Here is a 27,252-nt window from a genome sequence, read left to right as displayed (position 1 = left end):
ACTAAAGAGGAAAAAGGCAACAAAAGCCGGGAGGAGGAGGGTGCAGCAGAAAACGATGGGTACTTGGGTGGGGGACGCGGAAAGTGGTCGCCTTCTTTTCTTTTACACGCGACGATGGTTTTGCCATCCCTTAGCTTTTTTCTCCTTTTTTTCGCACCGCGCACTAGCAAGCTCTCCACCCGATTGCGACGGCCCTGAAAATCTCAGATTTGGGTGCCGAGTCCATGTGGCATGAGCAGATAACATTTCTCTCGATCTTTCCATCTCAAATACGCATGGCACGCAACAATGTCTGCGACTGCGAGTTGATAGCAAGCGTTCAGTTAATGATATCTGTAATCATTTTTTAGACGAGCCTGACCCTGACCTACCTATCCCCATCTTTCCGACCCATGAACATGATTATCAAAATCAGTATGCTGTGTTGTTGTTGCAAGTACGCACACAGACACACGGAAGATAGATTAAAGGTAGATTTGGTAGCACAGTGTACTATACTGTAATTGCTTGGTTTGTTGATCCTGGTTGTTGCCGGCCACCACTAACAATGCAAAGCGGGTGTTTTTTATCTATTAATTTAGTTACATCTTTAGTGAAGAGTATCAAACAAATTAACAGCGTAAAAGCTAGAGCAGATATTGCCCAATGAAAGCTGCTGAGTGCCCAACTTAGGTTTCAGAGAATTATATGTTAGTTGACTCTTCTTCTTCTTCTTTTTTTAAGTTGTTTGTTTCCTTTATTGATTGATTAGTACAGTTACACAGCACTTGACAGCAAGAAGAATCTGAATAGGCGGTTCCTAACATGTGAGTCAGAAGCAGTGTCCTTTGCATATAATTGTACGGTTAAGCATATGCAAATTTATATCTTCGATAATCAGAATCGTCCCCAGACCCTCCAAAAAAGGAGAATATCAGAAGCAACGAACTTCGGCTATATATAAGGCCGGGTGGAATCATTTCTTTTTTCTTACAAATTGGCGGTTCCTAACATGTGAAGTTGCAGCTGAGTAGCGCATAATTATATGCAGCACATTCATAGATTTTTATAATACCATCCTCGTTTCATCCATAACAAATTTAATACAGTAGCTATACGAAAAAAACGAATATTAGAGGGAAAGCTGTAATTGAAACTTCCAGCAGCTTAACTTGGCGACGCGTGCTGAATATGAACCAAGGAAATAATAATGAGGCGTCAATTGTGTTCTCTGAAGAATGGCAGCAATGGCCCTGTTTTGTCCTGGAGGTCGACGGTGAAAGAAACCTCCAAAGAAAATAACTAGTGGCAGACTGGATAATTCAACCTTGAACAGAGTATACGTGCACACGCCTCTTCCTTTCTTGTTGTAGCGGTGTCTAGGTTCGATGAATTCAGTCAGCTACGTAACTGCAAAGTCTGGACCACACAAACCCTACTTATCAATAGGCCAACAAGTTTATCATCTTAATGACTAATGAGTCAATGCTCTGATCAGTTTATTGTGCACATGAGAGAGATCTAACATGGCATGCCGCGCGGTGTTTTTGCACGGTTTTAGGGCATGTACAATGGAGAGACAGCTGCTGTCTGTAAGATCTTGGAATTTACAATACAGACGGCTAAACAGACACCTCATACAACCCATAGACAGCTGTTGTCTATTTGGTTGTCTACAAATCATTTAATGCTTTCATATAACCATGATCAATCATGAATAACATTTCTATATACCATTGTATTGCTAATTGATGCAAAACAAATCCGAATTGAGTGATACAACACAAACTAACTTCTCAGAAAGTAGCTAATGATGGCATGTATAATTTAGTTCACACTAGCCTGTGCATATCAATAGTGCACATGACACAAATAAAAAACAAGTGAACTGAACAAGAAGCACAACCATCAGAATGTTCTTGCTGTCCAGAACTAGTAGAATTAGCTAGAAAGCACAAGACACTAACAGAATTAGCTAGAAAGTAGAAAGGACGATGACACAAAACAGAACTAGCAGAATTTCAAACTAAATTTCTAACTCAATTTACAACTGAATTTCTTAACTGAATTTCTGACTAAGTCTGTATGGATTAAATTCAAAACTAAATTTCTTGCTGAATGTGAGTCTATATAACTGAATGATGACAATATGCAGCTTATAATTTGGAATAAACCTTGGTTCATGACAAGCAAGCAGCAACACATCTAAACTTATAAATCAACAAATAAATTAAAGAGAACGACATGTCTTGGGGAATTACCATGCTGTATCCCAACTTGAATGATGCCCAAATGGAGGTGAAATTGGACTGATGGAGCCACATCTACCCTGTGAAGAGCCAACAACCCCAAATCCTCACAGGGAGGAATCCATCACCACCGCACCATGTGAATAACCAGCAGCGACTGGGTATCCTCGTCTGCCATGGACTGATGAACAGTTGATGTCGTCTGCGAGGGATTGGAGATGAATCAAATCTGCTGCTGCCATGCCGTTGATATGACCAGAGGGGTTGGGTGCTGGGGCCGAGCTGCTTCCGCATCCGATGAAAGTTGCCGCCGCGTCGTTGCTGAGACCGGTGCGGGTGGGTGCGAGGGCCGAGCCGCTTCCCCGAGGAAGTCTCCTTGTCGCCGCCGCCATCACCGCTGCTGGAGCTGCAGTCGCCTTGCTCTTCGAAGCCGATGTGGTCGTCCTCTTCAAAACAGATGTCCTTCCACTAGACATCGTGGCCCTCGTGGGAGAGGCAAGGGGCAGCTACCGGCGAACGCGTGCAACGGCGGCCGAGACTGACGAGGGCATGGAATGGCGGGGAGAAATAGCGAGACTGAGACATTTGGCGGGAGATTTGGCGCGCAATCTTCACCCCCCCCCCCCCCCCCCCCCCCCCCCCCGCGCAGCTAGATCCGCGGGGCGTCGACTGGAGACGGCGGCGCCGTACGACGCGCGGCCAGCCGTCTTCTTCGCCTGGGAGCACGAGCACTCGCTGTCGTCTCACCACACGACGGCTTCACTATCTCTCCTCATTCACTGTAGCAGGCTGGGGGGGGGGGTTTCTGTAAAATTGACAGCACGGAGACGACGGCCAGCGTGCCGTTGTACGTGCCCTTATGCGCCAAAACAATACTCCTTCCGCCCCAAAACATTTATCGTTTTAGTTGAACATGAGAATTAAGAAAGAATAAAAAGGTGTCGTAGACAGAAAACAATAATAAAAGAGATAGTGATATATTGAAAAATATTTACATAGAATGAAGGGTACATTGATATGAGAAGTGAAAAAATCATTTATTTTCTGACAATTTTAAATTCTGTAAGGTTAAGTTTTTTAGGATGGAGTGAGTGGGTTCAACTTGTAGATAATGAAAACTAGTAGTGATCACATATATACACCATATTATCTTCCATCTAACTTTATGAAACTTTAAACCTATGGAATGTGCTATATCATAACTTTTTTGAGAGAACAAAGAGCTTTATATATTACCCAAAAATAGAGTTGCATCCCTGAGCAATAATATGCTTGACACATGCTAGCAAGGAGAAATGCCAAACCGCTAAAAGATTTATCAGTTTCACTAGTTGTGCGAGCTCGTTGGCAGCACTATTACACCAACTTTTCGTTTGACATATTCACCACTCCAGCAACTGCCTACCAACTACTATTTTCTCATCGACCAAGAACTTACAGGATCGCAACCCACTCTATTAGCCACCATGACATTTTGCCTGCACTATTCCATTGCGAGGGCAGAGACCCTCACGATCGGCTATAGCTTCGGTCTCCTCCACATCGTGACCTCTCTATACAAAAACCCACGAGCATAGTCGTACCATACCCTCTCCATAGAAAACTTCATGAACATAATTGCACCGCGGCCTTGTCATCGTGGATTACCACTCCAATGCCAGTCGTCCTTGTCATATGCACCATAAATATTCATCATTAGCCATCATCTAGTGGCTTCCATACTTCTCGCGTAGGCTCTGAGTCTTGTTATAAAAAACGTACAAACATTTTGCTTACAATTCCTATCAAAAGCAACACTCTATCATTGCCTAAGTTGGCATAGCTTCAGCCAATACATGCATAGAAAATTAACAGAGCTCTCTCTGTCAATGCATCAGGGGAGGTCTTACCTCAAGGGCTGAGTTTTTTTTGGTTAAAATTGCTCGTTGTATGGTAAACCACACTTGAGTGATTTAATATAGGAATTGTATGGTGTGTGTGCAACAAATACCCGTCCGTCAAAATCACTGTAAACTATTGTCACACCAGTTGTGATCAAGATTTTAGAGGGATTTTTAACTCATTGATTTTTCGAATCCAAAATTCGAATAAAACTGTTACAATTGTTTTTATTCGGATTCTTAGAATTCGATGGGATTCACATCATTTAATTGGACCTTACGCTCACACCAACCCACTTATATTGTGTCCATGCTTTTTTGTGAATTGTAACGCGAGGCTTCTGACATATCCTCTAGTCCTCTAGAAACATCTAATCCACCCACAATAACTAAGGCCTTGTTTAATTGGCAAAAATTTTGGATTTTGGGCACTGTAGCGCTTTCGTTTGTTTGTGATAAATATTGTCTAATCATAGACTAATTAGGGTCAAAAGATTTATCTTACGATTTACAGGCAAACTGTGTAATTAGTTTTTGTTTTCGTCTAAATTTAATACTCCATGCATGTGCCGCAAGATTCGATGTGACGGGGAATCTTGAAAATTTTTGGAAACTAAACAAGGCCTAAGGTGTCTAAAACTAGACAATCTCACATCAACACGCACATGGGTCCAATTCAAACTAGATGTGACAATTGCATATCGGCATTAAGGTGGGATGGAGGTAGAAAGGCGACATCATGCTTGAGTGGGTCACATGGGTTTAACCTAATGGCGAAAACATCAACGAAGTCAAATTCATTAAATGGTATAATTGTTCTTAAGATTGAACTATGTTTTGTTAGAGGATTTGCCAATTTTATCGAGATCGACCCCAATAAACACCCTAGATCTACCTGTCGGGTGGCTCGTTCCAATTTGAAGCCCGTCTATGTGGCCCATTAATTTTGTTCTCGTGGGCTATATCAAGTACTTACCCAATAGCTCGAAGGAGGGTCGGTGGCTCAGACCGTTCCCACCCTTGAGAAACCCCAAAATAGCAAGGATGGGCAAAAGAGTGCAAAGCGGTCTTGTGTGTAAGTTGCCCTTGCATGCTACGAAACAAAACAATACGGAACGGGGGGAGCAGGGCCATCATGCACCAATGCCGCTGCGGCCTACCAGCTAAGCAGCCCGGCCCAGACGTCGGCTCCACTCGGGATCCAACGTGGCAGGTCCTCCGGGCCCACCCCGGAGCTATAAGTACCCCGCAGTCCTCCCACTTCGCATCCATCCACCCACCCATCTCAAGCCCGCACACTCCCCCAGGTCCCCTAACGCTGCGTTCGTCCCGCCCCCAAGTGCTTCGTGTTGGGGGGACGAGACGATCGAGAAAGTCGCCGGCTTTGCCTCCCACGAGTCCGTCGAACCTGCTGCTGCCTGGGCCGCTGGTGAAGCGGAAGCACACATGACGAACCAGGACGTGGTCGTGTCGGAGATGGGCATTGCGGCCGGGGCCGCGCTGCCGGGCGCGAGCCCGGCCCTCCTGGCCTGCCGGGGCGCGGCCGCCGGCGCCATGTCCCTGCGGTACCTCGACCTGGCCGCGGCGGCCGCGCGCTCGGCCAGCTGCACCTGGGTCGACGCCATGCGCGCCTCCTCGCCCACCCGCTCCCGCGCCGCCGCCGACGTCGACGAGTTCACGGCATGGATGGTGAGCTGAGCTACTCTTCTTTGCGGCGCTCGCTAGCGCTAGCGCTAGCTCCGTCTTCTTGACACGCGTCGGGAGCTTGCACGAGCGTGCATGGCTTGTTGCCTTCAGGTACGACGATGCTAACCCTGTTTGGCCTCTCCTGCAGAGGAAGCACCCGTCGGCGCTCGCCAAGTTCGAGCAGATCGCCAGCGCGTCCAAGGGGAAGAAGGTCGTCATGTTCCTAGACTACGACGGCACGCTCTCCCCCATCGTCGCCGACCCCGACGCCGCGTACATGAGCGACGCGGTGAGGCCTCGTACTGATGCTCTACCCCGGTAACCGGCGCGGTCGTCCGCCGGGAGAAAGTTCATCCTCGACTGACGTTTTCCCCTTTGCGGTGTGCTGTTGCGCGCAGATGAGAGCGGCGGTGCGCGACGTCGCGAAGCACTTCCCGACGGCGATCGTGAGCGGGCGCTGCCGCGACAAGGTACATTGCCTGCGCCACCACCAGTCAAAGCACCGCAAACGCTTGACAATCTCGCACGCGCGCGCGTGCATAAGCCGCTGGCTGATTTGGCTTTCTGCTTCTTCGTTCTCGCGCTGCACAGGTGCGCAACTTCGTCGACCTCTCGGAGCTCTACTACGCCGGCAGCCATGGCATGGACATCAAGGGACCAAGCTCCAATGTACGCTTTCTAGCTAGCTCTCCTCACTTTTCATCTCCTTGATGAGTTCGTCCGGCGAGACTACCAATCATCCTCAACCCTCTGCACTCCATGACTTTGGCTGATCAAATCTTACCCTCTGAATCGTATCTGCAGCCCGAGTCAGTTTTATGCCAACCTGCAAGCGAGTTCCTCCCCGTGATCGACGAGGTACGCGCTACGCTGCTGCTAAAAATCGATTAGAAGAAGAACACTTGCTAGCTTGTCCACTTGTGCTTAAGTTGTGAAGTCCAGCTCCAGCCGATGCACGAGGAGATTAACAATGGCCATGCACGCGGTGAATCCCATTTTTTGTCAGGTGTACAAGGCGCTGGTGGAAAAGACGAAGTCCACGCCTGGCGCCAAGGTGGAGAACAACAAGTTCTGCTTGTCCGTGCACTTCAGATGTGTTGATGAAAAGGTAGGCAACGCCTTACTCCATCTTGGTATGCCAAGTGCCCAAGTTGCCAACCACACTTCAACGCCAAGTTGCATCGATCACGCGCGGCTAATCTATTCTCACCATTTGTCTTAACTCTTAACCACGCCCCTGATCCCTTATCTTCCTGCAGAGATGGAATGCTTTGGCAGAGCAAGTCAAGGCAGTGATCAAGGACTACCCCAAGCTGAAGCTCACTCAAGGGAGGAAGGTAATTAAACTTGACCCCAACAGGCATATATGCAGCTGAGATTTTGTCCTTGCCTAATATTAGCACTACTAGTGAGTGAGTAGCGAAGAAACTGATCAGCAAGACTGCTGGAACTTTGGTACATCAGGTTCTGGAGATCCGTCCGAGCATTATGTGGGACAAGGGCAAGGCCTTGGAGTTCCTGCTCGAATCGCTCGGTACGTGCATTACGACAAACAACCCGCTCTTCTCTCCGTGTCATCCACTGTCGTTTTCACTTGCAGTTTTCATTCAGTACTTGCGTATCACACCCCTGTCCAAAACAAATCACAGCTGATGACACACCGCCTATTCTTCGCTGTCTCCCTCCAGGATTCGCCAACTGCAGCGACGTCCTCCCGGTGTACATCGGTGACGACCGCACCGACGAGGATGCTTTCAAGGTGCTCATCTCATCGTCATCTGCCCTATGCTGAATCTCTCGGTGATTATATGTTGACTATTTTGTTACTAATAATTAATAATCTTCTCGCGTGGCATCATCATATCAGGTGCTGAGGAAGAGGGGGCAAGGCATCGGGATCCTTGTGTCCAAGTGCCCCAAGGAGACGAACGCCTCCTACTCCCTGCAGGACCCCGGCGAGGTGATGGACTTCCTGCTCCGTCTGGCGGAATGGAAGCGGAAATCCTCGGCGCCACCGATGATTCGGCCGCGGGTGTAGCTCAGCTCAGGACTCAGCAGCCGGGCGATCGACTACTAGTCAATCGATTGAATCGGTGTCCAATCATGCGAACATACCCCACCACCACCAAATTTTTTTCTCTTCTCCTGTCTCTCCCCGTCCCTCCCTCCCTCTCTCTCTCTCTCAGCTCGCTCTGACGATTCTTCGCTTGTGGTGGCCTCTGAAACCGACTCGTGGTGGTTGCTGCATTACATGTTCTTCGATTCCCTGACCACTGTGTGCTGCGCCACCGAGGAAAAAGAGGCCACACACAAAGCACAACGTCACTGAAAAAATGTTTTGAGCATGTTGGCGCTACTGTCGAATACAGTAACCGTGTCTACTCCAAGGCAATGTACTACCTCCACATTCTCGTGTTATTTTTGTCCCTCGTCGTCGTCCCCCCATGGGTCTGGAAGGCATCTGCAAAGCTACCTGCCGTCCTAGAAGTAGAAGAACCTTTGAAAGAAACAGAGAAGGTTCATCACACTTCACCCCATGTAACTAGCTAGTAGCTACTGTTCGCGTACGTACGTACCCTCTGTAAAATGTAGTGAATGAAAGTAAGATCCAAGTAATGCATGAATTATATATTCTCTGCAAATTATTGTTTCGTACGTACCTCGATCGATCCTACAGATAGCCGGATGCATATGCCATGTTCCTTTGTGTTTGTTCTTTTGATGATCGCATGACGATAAATATATATACACTGATGCAAGCAGCAGCAAACGTGAAGTGGGGAAAAAGGAGTTTTGGGGAAGCAACGATGCCGTACGACACCTCTCAGCTCGCAGAGGCGGCATGTGAGCTCCCTGCAGTCAGTGATCTCCACCTGCCAGTTCTTACCATGACAACAAAGCTATCTCCAAAACAAATATTACTTAGATACAGTCATGTGTGAGCTCTGGGCGCAGCTGATTCGTGTCAAGCAGCTGCGGTTACTGGGGTACGAACGCCTGATATTATACGGGCGAGCTCCTGAATACTTTTTGGGCGTGTATTGTACGATGGGGACAGCTCATTGAGATGGCGATCGATCGATAATCGATATACATAGCAGAGATCTACATGCGCCTATACTAACTCACGCTGTAGATCCCGTGATTCCTTCAGGCTTCAGAAGGCATACCATAGGCCCGCTCCTCCTCCAACTATGCCGTGGTCCTTGCTGATGAATGTGGGTGCTAATATTTTATGGTTGCATCTTTATTTGAATAAGTAATGGAGTAATTAAGTTCTTGAGATATGATCAGGATTTGCTGCTGCCCGGTAACGTAAGCGCTTGAAATTAGCTAGGCATAATCAATCGATCTAACAATTAACAATCTGTGGAGTTCGTGGCCTTGATCAGGCCAAACCTCCTCTTCTCTCAAGATGAGTCATTAGGCACAGCCTCCTATTATTAATCCTCGGTAGACGACGCATATATAGATTATTAAGTAAGCAGTGTGAGTAAGTGACAGAAGCCTTCTTGTGTTCTCTCTCGCTCATGCACCCTGTCCTGCTGTCCAGATATGACGCTCACAATGATTCGATGCATATTCTTCTCGATCATGTGATTGTATGGTGGTGTGTACAGTACAGTTCTAGAGGCACTAGCTCGTGCTCTAGTTCTGAAAAAAGCCAATGCAGTGCTGCTTAAAATGTTGATCGATCGATCTTTATCAGAGACCATACGCGCGCGCGCATAATGCAGTGGCCAAGAGTTGACTGGTCGGGACCACCAATTATCATCACTCGATCATATGCATGCGTGATTTTAATTTTATCACCCCGAAAGAAGTTTTCCTAGCTAGCTATGGCGACATGAAACGAGTAACTGGCTAACTGCTGCTGCAAATGGGAAGCATTGCCAGTCACACACAATAATGCACTTCCCTCCCTTGGACTGATGCTAGCGGTGGCTTCTAGCTCTTGGCCCTCTTTGTCCGTTTGTCCTGCATATGTAGAGGGCCCATATATGTAGAACTGTACACTGTGCATGGAGTACAGCACTGCTGGAGTACATACATTACCTGAACAAGTCGACTCCTCTGTTTGTTTCAGGCCTTGTTTAGTTCACTCCCAAATAAAAAAAGTTTTCAAAATTTTCTGGCACATCGAATTTTGCGGCACATATATGAAGCATTAAATATAGACGAAAACAAAAACTAATCACACAGTTTGACTGTAAATCGCGAGACAAATCTTTTGATCCTCGTTAGTCTATGATTAGACAATATTTACCACAAACAAACGAAAATACTACAGTAGCGAAATGTAAAATTTTTTCGGATCTAAACAATGCCTCAGTAGGTGACAACCCCTCCTGTTTTCCACCAAATTTTTTTTTGATATATACTGTACAGTATATATGAGTTGTGCTTCATCTGATACCTAGAAAACAGCATCACCAACAGGAGCGCATTAAACTATTAAAGTGAACCATGCATATATAACCTTACCATCGCCATGGAGCCTGCACTGCATATAGTGAAGTGCATTATTCAGTCCAACCAAGCGGCCGCCGGCCAGAAGCAGAAGCAGAAGCACACCGCATGCAGTGATCTCTGATGGTTACAGTTACAGGGCAGGGGTCCCGGCCGGGCATGTAGGGTTTCCCGTCCGTTTGGACCCATCGCGCGGTCGATCCCATGAAAGGTGCGTGATGGCAGATGCGATCGATGGATGCTTAGGGCCGGGACGACTCAGACTGGCCTCACCACCGCTCGTACTTTTGTGTCTTCTTGTGCCTTTAATTGGGACGCCAACCAACCCCGCGTTGTTTGGCTCGGTTCAAGTGTTATTTGCTGCAATCCAATCAGGAGCCGGTAAAATGCGACACCGAACGTTTTCAGTAGAAGTGAAACCAGCGGTCAATTTCCGACAGTCATTTTCTTTTCTTTTTTAGAAAGTGCATATGTTATTTTCTAGTTTTGCATAGAACAGGAATCGTTTCTCTTTCTCTTTTGAGGCATTCGAATCTCTTTTCACTTTCTTTTGCTAAATCACCCGCTCTTTAATATATCTTTATTTTTTTAAGAAGCAGTGCTCATAACTTATAAAACGGAACTAAAAAGCATAACTTTCACGATAAATTTAACAGTACTAACTTAGAAGTGCTTCTAGACAACATAAGTTCGAGGAATAACTCAACATTTCTAACTTAGTCGTTCTCAAAAAGTTATAGTATATAACTTATGTACAAAAGTTTACTCCCACTATTTCAAATTATAAGACATATTGACTTTTCTAAATTGAATTTACTATGTATCTAGACACAACTATATATGTATACACATAGCAAAATCAATATATATAGAAATGTCAAAATATTTTATAATTTGGAATAGAGGGAGACATAAGTTACACAATACAACTTATGTACATAAGTCATACAACTAATACACTAGTGTATATAGAAAGTTACGCTGTTATTATACACAAACAAAAGTTATACAATAAACTTAGCAGAATAAGTTAGCAGCATAACTTAGCAGAAAAAGTTAGCAATATAACTTATATGCTATAAGTTAATATACATAAATTGCTACTAAAAAATAAAAATCTTCAAAACATATAGAAGTGGGGTCTAGTTTTGTTCGCCTCGTCACGTTGAACACATCGGTGTAAACAGAATTAAAAATAGATACATCATTCAAAAGTTATAGTAATTTGAAATAAATATTTTGCTTTTTTTCATGATGACGTCAAAAGTAGATGGAAAGGGAAGTAGGGGAAGGAGGGTGGGCGACTGGCGTTGGATCGTTCGCTGGATAGAAAATCGCTGAACGACCGTGAAAATGGAATTGGGGTAAAACGCCTAATCCCTGCGGCAACGACAACGAGATGGCGAGCTGTTGTACTGCAGTACTGTGTGGGGCCAGGGGCGTGTGCGTGTGTCACCATCCAATTTCTCCCTCCCCGCCCGCAATTAAACTTTTCTTTTGTAGCTGCACTATTCAAAGGATCCAGTCTGAAATAACTAAATAATTTTTTTTTTCAGAAATCAGTAGCATAACCTGAATGTTGAACAGTTAAACTCATACGGCCGGCCATTAGTATTTCATCACTGACGTAACGAAGAAATGAAGTCGTTTTCTCTTGCAAGCTATGGTCGTCAAGCAAGAAGTAGCTAGCAGCAGTTATCGAGAAGAGAAGGAGAGAGTTCCATCAAAAAAAAAAAGAAGAAGAGAAGGAGAGGGCACAGGGCAGCAGTAGCGAACTAGGCGGACGCACGCAGCATTGTTTCCCATCCTCCCACAGACCCACACGCCAACACAGGCATGCATGCAACAAGGCATTATTCAAGGGGCCGAGCATGCGCAGCGCGCGCCTTGAGCACGCACACTACTAGTACTAGCTCACAGGTCACAGGCACAGGCGACTGCATGCCGATCGATAAACTACTGTGTTATGGTTTCCCCGTAATATAATCTGGCATTGAGATCCCCACAACTCAAGCGGCGATTAAACAAGGTGTTAAAGTCTTAAAGAGGGATCAGGGCGATAGAATAGGCGCTGCAACCATTATAGGGTGCAGGGAGGAATTGCTTGTTTATACAGATCCAGGCTGCTTTGCGTATTTAATCCAGCACCAAAGGCCTTGGAGATGGACGAGAAAGCTGTCTGCCTGTGCCTGTGCCTGTGCCTGTGCCTGTGCGTGTGCCTGTGCGTGCCTGCCCTTGAACCAAGGGACACCGGCGACGCGAGCGGAGCGGAGCCAGACCCCCCACATGGCTCCCAGGTGGAGAGGAGAGGAGAGGAGACTCAGGAGAGGAGAGATCTATCTATCATCATCTAATCCGCTATCCATCCATCACTCACCCACCCTAAACAATCTAGCTAGAACGTACCATATCGTCGCAAGCATCATATATGAATAAACTAGTCCATATTTACGCGCCTCAATGTGGTACGCCCCCTAACCTGTACCAGTTGAGTTTCATATAATCCGGTCAGAGTTCTTCACATTTACAGAGGTACGGTACGCCCATTCACGATACTTGTAGCTAGCTAGCAGCATACTGTATATTTGTTGCACATGTCAGTGAACCGAAACATCTCCTCCTCCATGGCAAGGAGTGGGAGAAAGGTCAAAGGAGCAAGCAAGCAAGCATCAGAGAGATTCAGAGACAGACAGCACAAGAGAGACAGAGAGACAGTGAGAGAGAGAGAGGTGAGCGTTTCCAGGGGCACCACTTCCTTGCTGCTACTAATGTGTAGTCACATGTGCTTTTAGGTATAGATCGATGGATGGATGGATGGATGGAAAGGCGTGGTGACTGGCCGCCGAGGCACAAATTATGTGTAAAGGAATCTGATGGGTTGAGGAAGGAGTTGGAATCCACTAAAGCCGCGATGCTTTTCGTGCTGTACGTGCAGGCGCACCTCCATCTATCGCTCCGGCTCTCTTGGCTACGGCTACCGCGCGCGTAGGAGTAGCTAGAGGAGGGAGGCTGGAGCATCGGCAGGTGTCCAGCAGAAAAAAGGGTTTGACATTTGACAAGTGTCCCCCTCGGCGCGCACACTAAATTTGCCACCCACGCACCTTTCATATGTGGAAAGCAGGGCAGTCCAGCAGTGTGTTTGTTTTAGCTCATGATTGGTGCCTAAGCCCGGCCAGCCCCCGGACAGATAAATAAATTACTTAAAACTAACCGCCCCCCTGCCGATCGAGATGGCTGCTGCATGCCCCTCGTTAGAGCAGCAGGTACGCTTATAGCCAAGCTAATGCTGATGTGGAGGAGAAAAGAGAGGAGAGAGATGATAGCTTGGCTCTTAGTTAAGCACCAAGCTGGGCACGGATGCATAGGTAGTAGTGGGTCCAAAAAGTAAATGTTGTGAGAAGAAAGAAGAAAGAGAATGTGTTTTAGAGACAAGTAAGAGACAACTTATTTTATAACTTGGCTCTAATTATTTAGCTTATAGCCAAGCACTTGGCTCTATTATTGGTGGTTGGCTCCGGGCCGGCCGGGCAGGTCTTGTCGACCGTGCCGAGCTGCATGCCGATGATGAGCCACGCTACCTGGTGCCGCCGTCGTCTCTGATGAACATGAACTGAATCTCACAGCCGAACGAAGGGGATGGATCTGGGACACGACGCACTGGCACTGCACGGCGAGTAGTGCAAGCAGCCAACCGGCAGGGCAGCTTCGGCATGACTGCCGATCGAGAATCTAATGCGTGCCAATCATGGTCCTAATCTAGCCTGATTATTAGCTACTCTAGCCAGGTGTGTGAGGGTGAGGCGAAGGAGTATAGCTTAAACTGCTGCTGGGTCATGACAAATTACCGGCGCCGCCAGATCTAGCTTTATCGACTAGCCCGTCCCGTCCCATGCGTGCATGCCCTCCTTCCGTGCGTTTTGATGCGGCTACTACTTTGCTACAGATTAAAGCATTAGCCGATCATCAGTCGCCAGGTTAAGACCACGAGCGAGCGAGGCTCGTCGTCGTCATAGGCAGGCGCGCGCACACACACACACACACATAGCTTTATTTTATCGATCGCACAAATCCATCTGGTTTTTCCATTCCTACTATATAATATTTGTCACCTCAGCTCGCTCGTAGGCACACTGCTGGGAGGCAATGTACATAGCTCAAATCTTTCGTAAATTATTAAACCAGCTTAGACAATTCAACGACGACGATAATGCAGGATACGTACGACGGCAGACGAGTGGGCTAGCTAGTACAAATGTGTCGTTACTTGCAAGCACCCAACTACTGTTGCGCCGACGAGAGTGGAAAGCGCTGCTGCCTATGGTGTTGGTGAGGTGACGGCCGCGCGGACTGTTCGGCGTGCCGTCCTCCACGCTCGCGGGCGCAGCTTTAGTTCCGCGCGAGCGAGCGAGAGCCCTTGCCCAGGTGAGGGGGCCGCGACCGCGAGCCGTCCGGGGCGCTGGCAGATCGACGATGTGTCGCGCGCTCGTCTGCCGTGCGGGGCGCCACGCCGCCAGCCACCACCAGGACGATCCAGGCGCTTTTCCGTGGCCCGGCACCGGCAGCCGGCAGGCAGCAGTGCAGCGAGCGAAAAGACGCGGCGGATCCGTCCATCGGTTAGGTTAGGTCAGTCAGGGACGCTGCTGCTCAAGTCCGGCCGGTGCCCACGCCACGCCACAGCGCTAGCCCGCGGTCCAGATTGCTAAAAGGCTACTACCGGCCGGGCAAGCAAGCGGGGGCGCTGCCGGCCGCCAGTAGCTCGACCGGCGCCAGAGTCTGTCATGTACGCGCACACCGGCGGGCCACCAGCGACGACGCGCGCCGTGCCGGGGCCGCCCATGCGTGTCCGCCTCCTCGACGTGTCGGCTGCACAGCCTGCAGGTGGACACGTGACGACGCGACGCCCGCGGCAGGCGGAGTACGTGGTGGCCCGGCCGCCGAGCAAGGGCGCGCGGCGGCTGGCCGGGCCGGGGCCGACGATGCGCGCTGCTGCTTGCCGACGGTGGTGGTCGTGTGCGCGTGCCCCGCTGCGAACTGCGATCGCCGTGTGCTCGTGCGTGCAGATTCGGCCGGTAGTTACGCGCGCTCCGTGCGCGGATAAGCTAGCGTGGGTTGCGCAGATCGACGTGCATGGCGGACGTGTTGGTTTTCTATAGGGGCTACTAGGACGAAATCCGATCGAACCCATGTGGCATGTGCTTCCAGTAGGTTTATGCACGCCTAACCAGCCAACTGATGTCGTACATACTTGGTTCCAATTTCCAACTCGTAACGGCGCCGAAACTACTTCCACCTACACACAAGTACTGGGACTTCAATTTGTAGAATTCAAAATTGTCCCAAAATAATATGAAAACATGCATGCATGCAGGTGGTATACACTTTTCCATCCTAAAATAAAATATAGAAGTTTTCGGTTGTTCTCTTCTAAGTTAAATTACTTAAATTTGACCAAGTTTATAGAAAAAGAATACCAACATTTAAGATATCAAATTAAGATTATTAAATATATAGCAATGTATTTTCATAGTTTACCTTTTGGATGAGGTAGATATGTGACGGGTTTTTCTCTAGAGAGTTGGTTTTATTTGGTATATTATCTGATGGTGGAGAACTGAAAATCCATTATATCTAGAGCTGAGGAAGTAGTCCACACAATAATTACTAGGGACATGTCATTGGTGACATAGGTTAATAGTTGTTTTTTGAAAGGGAGGTTAATAGTTGATGAATGGACAGATTTTAATTGTATTGTTATTATAATTTAAATATATACTTCATTGAGTGGTCCATATACATGTCTTTTATCTACTGTACAGCTTATTAGTTGTTCTAAAGGTTTTTAAAACACCCTACATCTATAGGCGATGGAACTTAAGCTTCGCCTATGTTTGTTCAAAGTCCTTGGCTAGTCGAGAATAAAGAGGCATCCAAATTCACCCTAACAAGGATTTTGAACTTAGTGGTCTAGATGTGCTTGCATCCATGCTTGGACTAATTAAAAGGGAGTTGCTAGCTAGTTGGTTAATCACCTATGTGCTCATGTAATTAATGTGTGTTGAGCTAATGTCTATGGTCAAGTTTTTCTGAGGCTGAAGGAATTTTTTTTTTTTTTTGCAATCGTGCTAAGCACGTATTTCATTAAGCATAAGAGTTTTGTTACAAAGACACGGCTATGGTAACCAGAGTTACCGAGAACCGTTACTGAACCTTAGCTCTGGTTTGTGAAAGTGCAGATTACAGGCACTAGTTTGTGTAACATCAAAGCAAAGGTAGCAGCGACTGCAGAGGTCTGTATCTTGCAAGGCACTAGGTCTTGATCTCCTCCTGAATGAGTGCCACCATGTGTCGTAGTGCATTCCGCTGCATGGAACATCCTTAAATTTCTCTCCTTCCAGATTAGCCAGCTGACCAAGACGAATAGATATGTTTGATTATGAATTTGTGGGCCACATGGATAGCTCAGTTAGTCAGTTTTCAATGATTTAAACTGATTGTAGTACCCAAGAAGTATCACCACGAAGATATAGCTTATCTCTGTCTTCTTATTAATTTGATGTCTTATCAGCAAAAATCAACGTAGCTGTCATTAGCTAAGGGTTTGATTGTTTTCTTTTGTGTTCATGGCGGTTTTTCTTTTTTTTTTTTGAAAAAAGAAGATTTTATTTCATCTCAATATTAATATGTCGAGTTGATACATGGCCTTGGGACAATCTCTCAGCCTCTGCCTAAGCGACAGACACACAACTTATTGCGTCGATTGTTAGCTTTAGTTATTACAAACAGAGAACTAGTTTCTTTGTTTTAGGGCCCATTTGGATGTCGTACTTTTGAAAAATTGTGTTTCTAAAGCTAAAAAACCACTACGGTTTTGATAATGCCATAATTTTGAAAAAAAAATGTTGCATCCAAATAGGTAGCAGCTTTGGAGAACCAAAGTATATTATAATCAAGAGAAATTTTATCTAATACTTCAAATTGCAAGCCTAACTGTTTTCCGCTTAATCTATACCGTGTGATCATATATTACTCGATCGTCATTTAGTTGGAGACTGGAGCGGTATTATTGTTATTGGCTCATTAGTGATGCATGCACTCTGTCAGTGTGTATCAGTTTGTGAGTGTGGCGTACAGACGGTGTAGCCATCACACGTACAAATGCATTATATTCAGGCCGAAGATGACGAACAATAATCCACAAAATTTCTCTCGGCAATTTGGTATTGAGAAATTGTGGCCATCTACGTAACGACAGACACACAGACAAAGCAATTAGATCAGCACAGGAATATTCAATTGGAACAAACATAGCAGACAAAACAAGTCCAATCAGAGTAGCTGCAAACAAGATTACTGCAAGCTAATAATTCGAGGACGACAGCGAAATAACTCGCTAGGTCAACTGTTCGTATCCTATGACTTGTTTTTAAGAGACTAGTTAAGATCTGATTGGCACTAGCAACCTTCAGCTGATTGCTTGGTCCAACTAAAACCATTTTTGATTACTCGATTAACCAAACAAAAACGATCCATCCATCCATGGATCCGTGCGGTCTCTTTCCTAGTGGTTAAACCATCACGATTGCGATCGCACTTTCAGAGTGACGGTTGTTGCATCCTCACCAGTTCATATTCCGACTCCATTTCTAGCTAGGGGCCGGTCTTTATATTAGCATCCTGCATCCACGAGAGTGACAGCACATGAGAAAAAAAAATGCAGCATAAGATGCCCCACTACTTGTATACTCCACGCATTCAGCTCATGGACTGAAAAATCGCAGACAATTTTGAGGTAAAGACAGGTGCCTGACAATGATGCCACTAAAGAATACGATCCCGGTGAGCAATGAGATCGCCGGAGCATCGAGGTGCTGACTGTGCTCGACATCAACCCTTGTCCTCCTCGGCGCCGATGGAGCTCGCGCACTCGCGCCGGCGGGGTCAACTACTGTCTGTGTCTGACCTGGCGCCGCCTAGGAAATATCTACAAAAATACCCAATCATAGGTGATTGGTCGTCGTCGTTGGAGCTCGATCGGTATGTGGTTGGGAACTGTATGTATGTATGGAAAATGTGGGGAATTTTTAGTTACTGGATTCTGCTGCTAACCGGTCATGATTGACTTACTGATGAAGTGTGTCAGGTTGGCAAGGAAGAGATCAGGCACATGGAAAATGACGCACGTGTGAGCTACCCACCAGACCTAAGAACGTGGTCGGTCGTTTGGAAATGCAATTGTTTTTGCTTGATGGTTGGACTTGGAAGCATCTCTTTGAGGATTTTCTTTCCTTTAGCTAGATAGATAGTTTTTTAGATCTTCTTTATTTAGGTGTAGTTGCTTTAGCCGCAAGTCGTTTGATTCAATTGGTTTTAGACAGAGAAAAAATTTGGCAACTTGCCGGTTATATTATGTAGGAGCAACTCTCATGAAAGTTGTGTCACACTTGTGTGTCTTTATACTTTCTAATGGTGGTGAGCCCGCATCCATATATTTTTATTTTTTTAAAAAAATGTCTATTCTACATCCATGAACAACCGTCGTCGTAGTTTGATATTTCTCTTTAAACTAAAAAAAATCAGACATCTTACCTCCTAAACTCTTAAAAATCATTCAAATTACCTTTCTGTCCAGTTTGAAGCGGTTTTGAAGGTGGATTTGTCTTTTTAGTTAACAATGAGTGAATACTTGAAAATGTTTTTAGATCACAGAATACGTCTAGATATTATAGAATTTTTCTAGATATAGATTTTTTTGGGCGGAAATTTTATAAACTCAATAGGCATTTCTATGGTTTAAAAACCTTACAGATATTTACCCAACTTCACAGAAAGTAATGAATGATTTTAAGAACTTAGAGTGTAAGATATCTGGTTTAAAATTTTATGAAGAAAAATGAGACATAGTGATACTTCAGGGAGGAAGAACACACTTTTTCTTTTCTTTTTGAAGTCAGAACATACTAGGTGTTTTGCAATAGTAAGCCCATATATTTCCAACTATCCAAATAGTAAGCCCATACAGCCCACGTGTGGGCCTAGTATTCGTTTGAGAGAGGTCTGGTGGTACACAATTTAGCCCAATTAAGGCCCAATAATGCTCAAAATTAAGCCCGTAAAACACCTCTGTATCATACGCCATGAAATTTGCTATACTAGACTTGCAGCCAGTTGACGCGACGGAAACAACCAAAAAAAATTAGCCCACACAATGAGCTTGTCGCTTCTCCAGGGCTACTCCTCCGCTGAGGAGGACGACGACCCCGCCGCCGGCACCGAGCTAAGCGAGTCCGGTGATTCGTCAGCCGAGGAAGCCGGATCGGACGGAGACGAGGGGTCCGCTCCTCAAAAGCCGGCCCCCAAGCCCCGCCGCCGACCAAACCCTAAGGGGGGAGATGCCGGAGGCGGCGACGGGGACTCCTCGCTGCCCTCCGCGCTGGAGGCCTTCGCCGATGTCTCGGGACCACCGGACTTTCTGAGGCATAGGGTTGCCGAGCCCGAGGAAGGGACGGAGGCCCTCGGTGTACTCGATCGCCGTGGGAAAGAGGGGAGCAAGCACCCGCCTCCAGGTAAGTAGATTTAAGGACTCAATTGAAGTGGAAATTGGAGACCACTGTTTTTTGATCGTCGGGTTAGTAGCGGTTTATGTTTATCAGACTTGCTAAACTAGTGCTGACGAACAGGGCAACATGGTACGCTCTCCCTGTTTATTTTGGTAAAGGTAGGGCCATGGAGGTCGATTAGATTGCTACCAATGTAGTAGTTGCCGGTCTTGCATTGTTAGAGAATTGGCGTAGTTATTTTACAGCAGTAACTGTAACGTATTAGATAAGATTTCACAGACTCTGGATGCGATTTCAGTCCAGAATTCCCAAGACGGTGGAACTTAGAATAAGAATTAGGAAGAGGCAAATTTGATGTACTGTGTATTATTCCTTTGCACATAGAGTCATAGAGCTACCCTTTTAGATATTATCTATTTGCTGACTTGCTGTAATGTCAATACATGTCGGAAAGAAAGGGAATGATCTATCTTGGGTCTTGGCCACCATGGAGCTCCACTAATGAAGATATTTGATCATAGAATTGCATTGCTAACTTTCTAAAGCCTCAGTTTTGTGTTCATCTGTTTTCAATTGCATGGCATATATCTTTGTACATTTTTCCCCTCAAAATATGAAATCTTTGTACAATCAGGTGGTACACTTCAAGAGTTGCCTTTATTTTGAAAATAAAAATGCGGACTCTATACTCTATAGTTTGTAGACATTTGATTATGTTTGTTTTGCTTTTGGAAAAAAGAAGACCGTGCTTATAAGAAAGCATATGAAGTTTTACAAACCACCGTACTCGACTCTGCTGGTTCCACCAACTCTTAAGAAAATACCAGAAACCACTACTGCTACACATGAACTCTTCAGAAGAGAACCAACCAAACACTACTAAAACACTAAAGCAAAAGCGTCGGCAGCGCATAACCTCCAAGGAAACAGAACATAACAAAAGATGCAATAATTATTGGTTCTGTTTGTTTGTTACACCACTGGGTGGTTCTTTGATTCATAACTGCATTTGACCAAGTAAACATGGTTCATGGTTGTTCAGAAAAAAAAGTAGGCGTCACACAGTTGAATGACGAGAAACGTGGCATATCGATTCAATTTGTTTTTCAGCATGATATCTCCTATTGACTGTGCACACTATTGTTTGATGTTTGTTCTTAGGTTATTGTTACAACTTACAAGTTGTACTTATTTGTGCGCTGTAATTATTGGGGCTAGTATTAACTTATCAAGCAATACCACGATAATGTTTCAGGACGATGCAATAATGACACATATACGGTTTTTGTGCTGTGACTAGCATAGAAATACTTAGTTGGCCTCACCAAGCTAAGTAAATAGGATGATACTTGTGTCTATTTTTATGGTTTTACCTTTATTTTGAAACTTGGTGATTGGAAATATTTGTAAAATCTGGTTTTCTCAAAACGTAATACACCAAAACATACATACATCATCCCAATTCCCATGTGCCTGTTCACTGTTATGTTATGGTGGGTTACCACCTCAATATTTCTGAGCTTGGCGCTCGGATGATAGTAATGCAGGTTTGTTTTCTCAAAACACAATACACCAGAACATGCTTACATCAATAATCATCCCATGTGTCTGTTAACTGTCCTTTTATGGTTTACCACCTCAATATTTCTGAGCTTGGCACTGAAATGATAGTAAAGCGGGTTTGTTTTCTCAAACGTAATACCCCAGAACATACATACATCATCCCATATTCCCATGTGCCTGTTAACTGTTCTGTTATGGGTTACCACCTCAATATTTCTGAGCTTGGCGCTGAGATGATAGTAGAGCAGGTTTCATCTTGAGTGCTTGCATATGATGATATTCTGAGTATGTGCTCATGCCAGTTATGCAATTTCAGATATATGCAACATCCTTTATGATATAACTGGAAATAATCTCCAGGTGCTGTTGTGGTGGCGAAACCGCAGTTAGTTGCCATCCGCGAGCGAGTTACCACAACTGGAGCCAACCCCTCAGGTTCAGTGACATCTGGTTCTGTTGATGGAAAAAGAATAATAGGTGCTGCAAATCCTGGGCCAGAAGATGCAGCTGATCTTCTGAGGTATGGTCATTTTTTTTTATCAATGTCGCAATGAAACAAGTATACTGAAATAGCTTGTGTACATGTTTTACATGAACTCTAATAATATCTATCAGAATTCCTAACGATACTATTAGTGGTCTTTACTGTGACTTTGCCTCATTGTTTAGGATGTGTCTCCAATGTGGTGTACCAAAGACCTATTCACATGGTAAGGGTATGGTTTGCCCTCAGTGTGGTGATAGACCTGTGCAGACAAAAGAGCCCGAAAAGAAAAAGGGTTCCACTGTCAAGGACAAGGAGAAGATCAAGAGGATGAGGGGGCAATCGTCGCATGCATCCTGGAAGAGTGAAACGGAGATGGCTCTTCGGCAGCAATTTGACTGATAACTAGTTAGCATGGCCAATATTTAGACTGAGTGCTTGGTAAACTGTACGCTGGGTAAACCTTTTTAAGCCTGTGTAGTGTACCATATGATGCCCCTTGTGCCTCACACGAAGTTCCAGAGAGCGAGAGTGTGTGTTGTATGTGCTGCATTTTTCTGCTAGGAACGATTTTGTTTGTTAAGCTGTCAGAATTGAATCTGAGCATGTTCGCTTGAGCTTATCAGCCGAATCTGTTAGTCATTTAACAATGTTTTTTCTTGGAACAAATTAGTGAATAGTATTTTCAGCCATAGTGGCATGCTACTTTTTCTATCACATTGTGGGTACCCTGGGATTAAGGTTTCTTACCGCTATAATTCAAATTCGTACTGGACGGTGAAGGGTGCCACTGGCACTATCGTCCACACACACACGCGCGCGCCCGTTCTAGTCTAGGCCTTGTTTAGTTCTTAGAAAATTTTGCAAAATTTTTCAGATTTCCTGTCACATCGAATCTTTAGACGTATGCATGAAGTATTAAATATAGACGAAAATAAAAACTAATTGCACAGTTTGGTCGAAATTGACGAGACGAATCTTTTGACCCTAGTTAGTCCATAATTAGACAATATTTGTCAAATACAAACGAAAGCGTTACTATTTATATTTTTCAAAAAATTTTAGAAGTAAACAAGGCCCTACTTGTACCGCGCTGTACGTAGAGCTGGTGAGATGGCCCCATGTGCCACGAATTTCTCGTTTGAATAATCCTCAGATCGCTCGATGGATCCGTGCCAAGTGGGCGGACAAAACTGCGATCGGATCGGATCAGCGCCACAGTGGCAAGTGGGCCCCACAAATGCATAAACAACACTTCCGTCCTATAAGATCCACACCGCATCCGCTCCTGCATTCCCCGAAGCTCAGACTCATCCAGTCGCCCCACACGCCGATTGGATTCGGATCCCAATGGCCAAGCTCGCCGTCTTCCTCCTCCTCCTCGCCGTGGCCGCATCCGCCACCGTGCCGGCGCACGGCCGCGATCCCCCGACTGAGATCAAGGTAACCGCCCTTCCTTTCATGGGTCTCTTGACACATTCATCGATCACCTGTCGGGTCAGTCATATATCCGAGGCGCGTCGTCGCAGCTCATCCGAGGCGCGGACGCCAGCGGCGTGGGCGGCGACAGCATGGAGTGCGTGTACACGGTGTTCATCCGGACGGGGTCGATCTGGAAGGCCGGGACGGACGCGAACATCACGCTGCAGCTGGCCGGCGCGGACGGCAACGGCGTGGGGATCTCGGACCTGCCCTCCTGGGGCGGGCTCATGGGGCAGGGCCACGCCTACTTCGAGCGCGGCAACCTGGACATCTTCAGCGGCCGCGGGCCCTGCATGGCGAAGCCGCCGTGCTGGATGCGGCTCATCTCCGACGGCACCGGCGAGCACCATGGCTGGTACTGCAACTACGTCGAGGTCACCGTCACGGGCCCGCACAAGGGGTGCACGCAGCAGCTCTTCACCGTCGAGCAGTGGCTCGCCACCGACGCCGCGCCCTACAAGCTCGAGGCCGTTCGCGACCTCTGCAGCGCCGATGGCAAGAGCGTCGCGGCGGCGTGACGTGGCCGGCGGCCGGCAGAGGAGAGAGAGTACACGCGCCTGGATCGACCTGGGTGGCTTGGTTGGTTGGTGGCAAGTCGTAATAAGTTGTGGGCCGCGACACGACGCGCTCGTGATTAGAGTGCGGCACGATGCATGTATGATGATGATGACGATGATGAACTGGAGTCGTGCGCGGCGAGTCGAATAATCGGGAGCCACCTCGCGTGATGTGGTCATGTGGAGCGTGCAGGTTTGGTTGTTTTTGTAGATGAACGTGTTGGATCTTGATCCATGTGTTTGGGAAATGGTAATCCGCGTTATCATCCCTGCTTCTTGCAGCTGCCAATGCTTGGATTTGGATACTAGCTGAAGTTTCTTCTCCAAGATCCATGTCTTTATCATTGACAGCTCCGACCTTGATTTTCATCCTAGTTGAAGAATTATTAAGCACATCGATGGTACAAGGATCTGGATGGCAAAAATGCGAGGTTTATCAAGTAAATTTGGGTATAGACATCTAGTATAGTATTCGGAAATGGCACAGCAGCATCCTTGGATCAGGAGATTGATTTTTCTTTTTCCTTATAAGAGGTATAGGAGTGGGCACAAAACTTGATACTCGAATCAGTAGCACATTAGCAGCATTTTTGGTAACTCGAAATTCTCAAAACCCTTATTTTTTCGGATAACCCGAATACCCAAGCCTGAGAGGTATAGAATTGAACGTTTTTTTTTTGGATAATAATGGGAGTATAGAATGGAACATACAAATGACAATAAACAAACCTAGAGGCCTTCTTTCGGAACATTTGAAACAAAAAGGCCCATACCCTCATTAAAGGGACAAGCCCATTTCAGCAGATAGACAGGCCTACCCAAAATTTCAGATGGACCTCATGCTTAGACCGGACGAGATCAGGCTCAGATCCGTCAAACAAATTCCAACATAGGCCCAGAAGCTCAGGTGCGTTTCCTCCGCCCAAGCGAAGAACGGCTCAGCCCAGACGCCAGTTCTTGTGCGCTTCTGCTTCTCTCCGTGATGGATGAGAAAATAAAAGTGGTTTGGACGGCCCTCCAGCGAACGATCGGGGACTCACGAATTTCGTGAATAGAAATCGATCTTGTTTTACAATTTTTTTTTGCTAGGCCCCAAACAGCATGGCAATGCAAAGCGACCCCCGCATGCAATTCAACGCAATCTCCATGGCTTTGGGATCGGGAATCTTTGCGAGTGGACGGTAGGGGCCAGGCCAGCCATGGCCATCATCCATCGGGGGTTATTATCTCTCAAGTGCATCGCCCCTTTCATAATGGCGCGCCCCCCCTTCCTTCTTCTTTAAATGAGGCACGGCTCCTCTTTTTAATCTTTACATTACACGTCGCCGCGCTCGCTCTCCCGTCAAATCAAGCAAGCGCAACAACCCATCCCTCATCATTGGCACGCGGCTAAACAAAACACAAGCAATTGCAATTTGCCGCGAGCGACGCGCGACGACGCCATTAGCATTAGCGCAGCGGTGATGATGATTTGGTGGCGCTAATCGTACGAGAACGCCCATCATTAGGAGCGTTGATGGAGGGATTAGTAGTATTATAGTCATAGTAGTAGTAGTTAACAAACGCGCCGCAAATATCATGTCATATATCTGCAGGGTGGCTCTGGTTTGGACGGGTATGTGTGTGCATCATCTTTGCCGCTGGGTTAGTTTGGCTTTTAATTTGAAGCTTCGTGGCTGTGAGATGCGGCAATCATAAGCGTTATATATATATATATATGCATGTATCTCTCCGCGGGCGGGACGGAATGGAATTCATAAGAAAAACTGCGTCGCCGCATGGCCATTATGCGGTTTGGCGCCGCGCCGCCGGCCACCCCCGTTCCCCTTTGGCCTTTGCCGTGCACTGGCCACTCGGAGATGCCGTGACTGTCACGAGGTACTGGGCGGCGTGAGTTATGGGGCCTGTACGCAGTACGCGTTTCATTGATTGGACGCACCCGCGGCACCACCAGCAACTGTAGTAGTACATGTATACTGCCTACAGCGTCGCATCTCCAGTTGTGATCCACGCATGGTTACTTCAGATTCAGGTTCAGGTATTTGACAAAAGATGGTCCTTGCTGCTAGGATCTAGGTACCGTCGGTAGTATTGTTATCCTATAGCATCGGTACGATGAGAAGCAATTCATGATTCATCCACCCCAAACACGGTGCGTTTTACGAGCGATCGTTTATACTGTCTGCATCAACTAAACGCGTGGGATAGAGACGCTAATCATAGTTGTAGGCTGCAGCTTTGTAGTGCCAGCCACGGTAGTGGAGCAGCCCATTGCAGCAAGAATCTCAAAGCCGTTACATCCGCAAACAGCTGTTCGCTGGAGTGGTTCTGTATCTCTCTGTTTTCTTCATTTTTTTTCCCCTAGCGTCTCCTAGAAATGCAGAGGCCTGTCCGGCTCCGGCCCGGAGAGAACAAGACGATCACATTCACAGCCAGCGGTGTACAAAACTACAAATCCCATTGAACAAATCTAGGCAAGATCATGCACGGCAGAAGCATGGAATTTACTAGCCTAGGTGGCTAGGTGCGTGCATGCCAGCCTTGCCTTGGCTCTGCACGTACGTACGTCTCATGGATGGTACACCAAAACCGTGCGCATTTGCCTTTTTCCCCCCCTTCCTTCTCCAGTTGCTGCCTGCAGATACAGAGTACATAAGTCAATCATGTCAACTGTTAAGATCTGCTCTGAATACCCTCTAATCAAGACATGTTCTTATTATGATGGCCATATACTTATATAATACTAAGACGAGCTCCTGAAAATTACATATACTAGTAGAACAAAGCGTACTTGGCTCATTTCATAATGACGCACTTTGGCATAGAGCAATTCTCTCCTATATGCTATGCAACAATACAAAAGTACTCTTTTGATTGGATCGGCCTAAGCTAATGGTGATGGATGATCATATGAACTACCTAGCTTTTATTTTTATTTTTTAGAAAAAATTAATCTATGTAGCTTCAAAGAGAAACCAGTAGTGTAGATCATATAATTTTAAGAAAGTATATTCATAAAAAAGAGCAAGGACCACAAAAGGGACTCTCATATGATTAGTTCTCCCAAATCCGAATAATTTAGCCGCTAAACACTACACCAACACATGAACCGAACACCACGCTGATCTCGATGTCACCGCAAACGTGTCCAAGCAGCATACCACTGTTTATACACTACTACCCAGCATGGCAACTAACACACACATCATTTTTGTCTACACGTCAGCATCACGACGAGATTATGCAGCTGTGAGTGACTGAGTGCATGTTGGCATAAGCTTTCTCTCCATGATGACGCTTAGTTTTTTTAAGCGCTGCCACCAACTGAAAGCTGGAGGCCGCCTG

General features: G+C 46.3%; 3 protein-coding genes and 1 long non-coding RNA gene across 4 annotated transcripts; 3 read left to right on the top strand and 1 right to left on the bottom strand.

Annotated features, from left to right (window-relative positions):
* On the bottom strand, positions 912 to 2,847 carry LOC110434503. The gene is made up of 2 exons (XR_002452008.1): positions 2,241 to 2,847; positions 912 to 1,398 (listed from the first exon to the last, which is right to left on the bottom strand). It is a non-coding gene; the product is annotated as an uncharacterized LOC110434503 (long non-coding RNA).
* LOC8066409 (probable trehalose-phosphate phosphatase 4) lies at positions 5,390 to 8,436 on the top strand. The gene is made up of 10 exons (XM_002454213.2): positions 5,390 to 5,797; positions 5,943 to 6,083; positions 6,193 to 6,264; positions 6,386 to 6,463; positions 6,599 to 6,652; positions 6,801 to 6,902; positions 7,054 to 7,131; positions 7,259 to 7,328; positions 7,483 to 7,553; positions 7,662 to 8,436. The coding sequence occupies exons 1-10, from the start codon at positions 5,555 to 5,557 to the stop codon at positions 7,830 to 7,832; spliced, it is 1,080 nt and encodes a 359-aa protein (XP_002454258.1). The 5' UTR covers positions 5,390 to 5,554; the 3' UTR covers positions 7,833 to 8,436.
* LOC8066408 lies at positions 19,425 to 22,556 on the top strand. The gene is made up of 3 exons (XM_002454212.2): positions 19,425 to 19,827; positions 21,745 to 21,904; positions 22,054 to 22,556. Exons 1-3 carry the CDS (start codon positions 19,470 to 19,472, stop codon positions 22,268 to 22,270), a joined length of 735 nt encoding a protein of 244 aa, XP_002454257.1. The 5' UTR covers positions 19,425 to 19,469; the 3' UTR covers positions 22,271 to 22,556.
* On the top strand, positions 23,144 to 24,234 carry LOC8066407 (PLAT domain-containing protein 3). Its single transcript, XM_002454211.2, has 2 exons — positions 23,144 to 23,311; positions 23,398 to 24,234. Exons 1-2 carry the CDS (start codon positions 23,219 to 23,221, stop codon positions 23,866 to 23,868), a joined length of 564 nt encoding a protein of 187 aa, XP_002454256.1. The 5' UTR covers positions 23,144 to 23,218; the 3' UTR covers positions 23,869 to 24,234.

Source organism: Sorghum bicolor, chromosome 4 (genome assembly GCF_000003195.3).
Source record: "Sorghum bicolor cultivar BTx623 chromosome 4, Sorghum_bicolor_NCBIv3, whole genome shotgun sequence".
Classification (NCBI taxonomy): domain Eukaryota; kingdom Viridiplantae; phylum Streptophyta; class Magnoliopsida; order Poales; family Poaceae; genus Sorghum; species Sorghum bicolor.
This window is presented reverse-complemented; position numbering and strand designations above follow the sequence as displayed.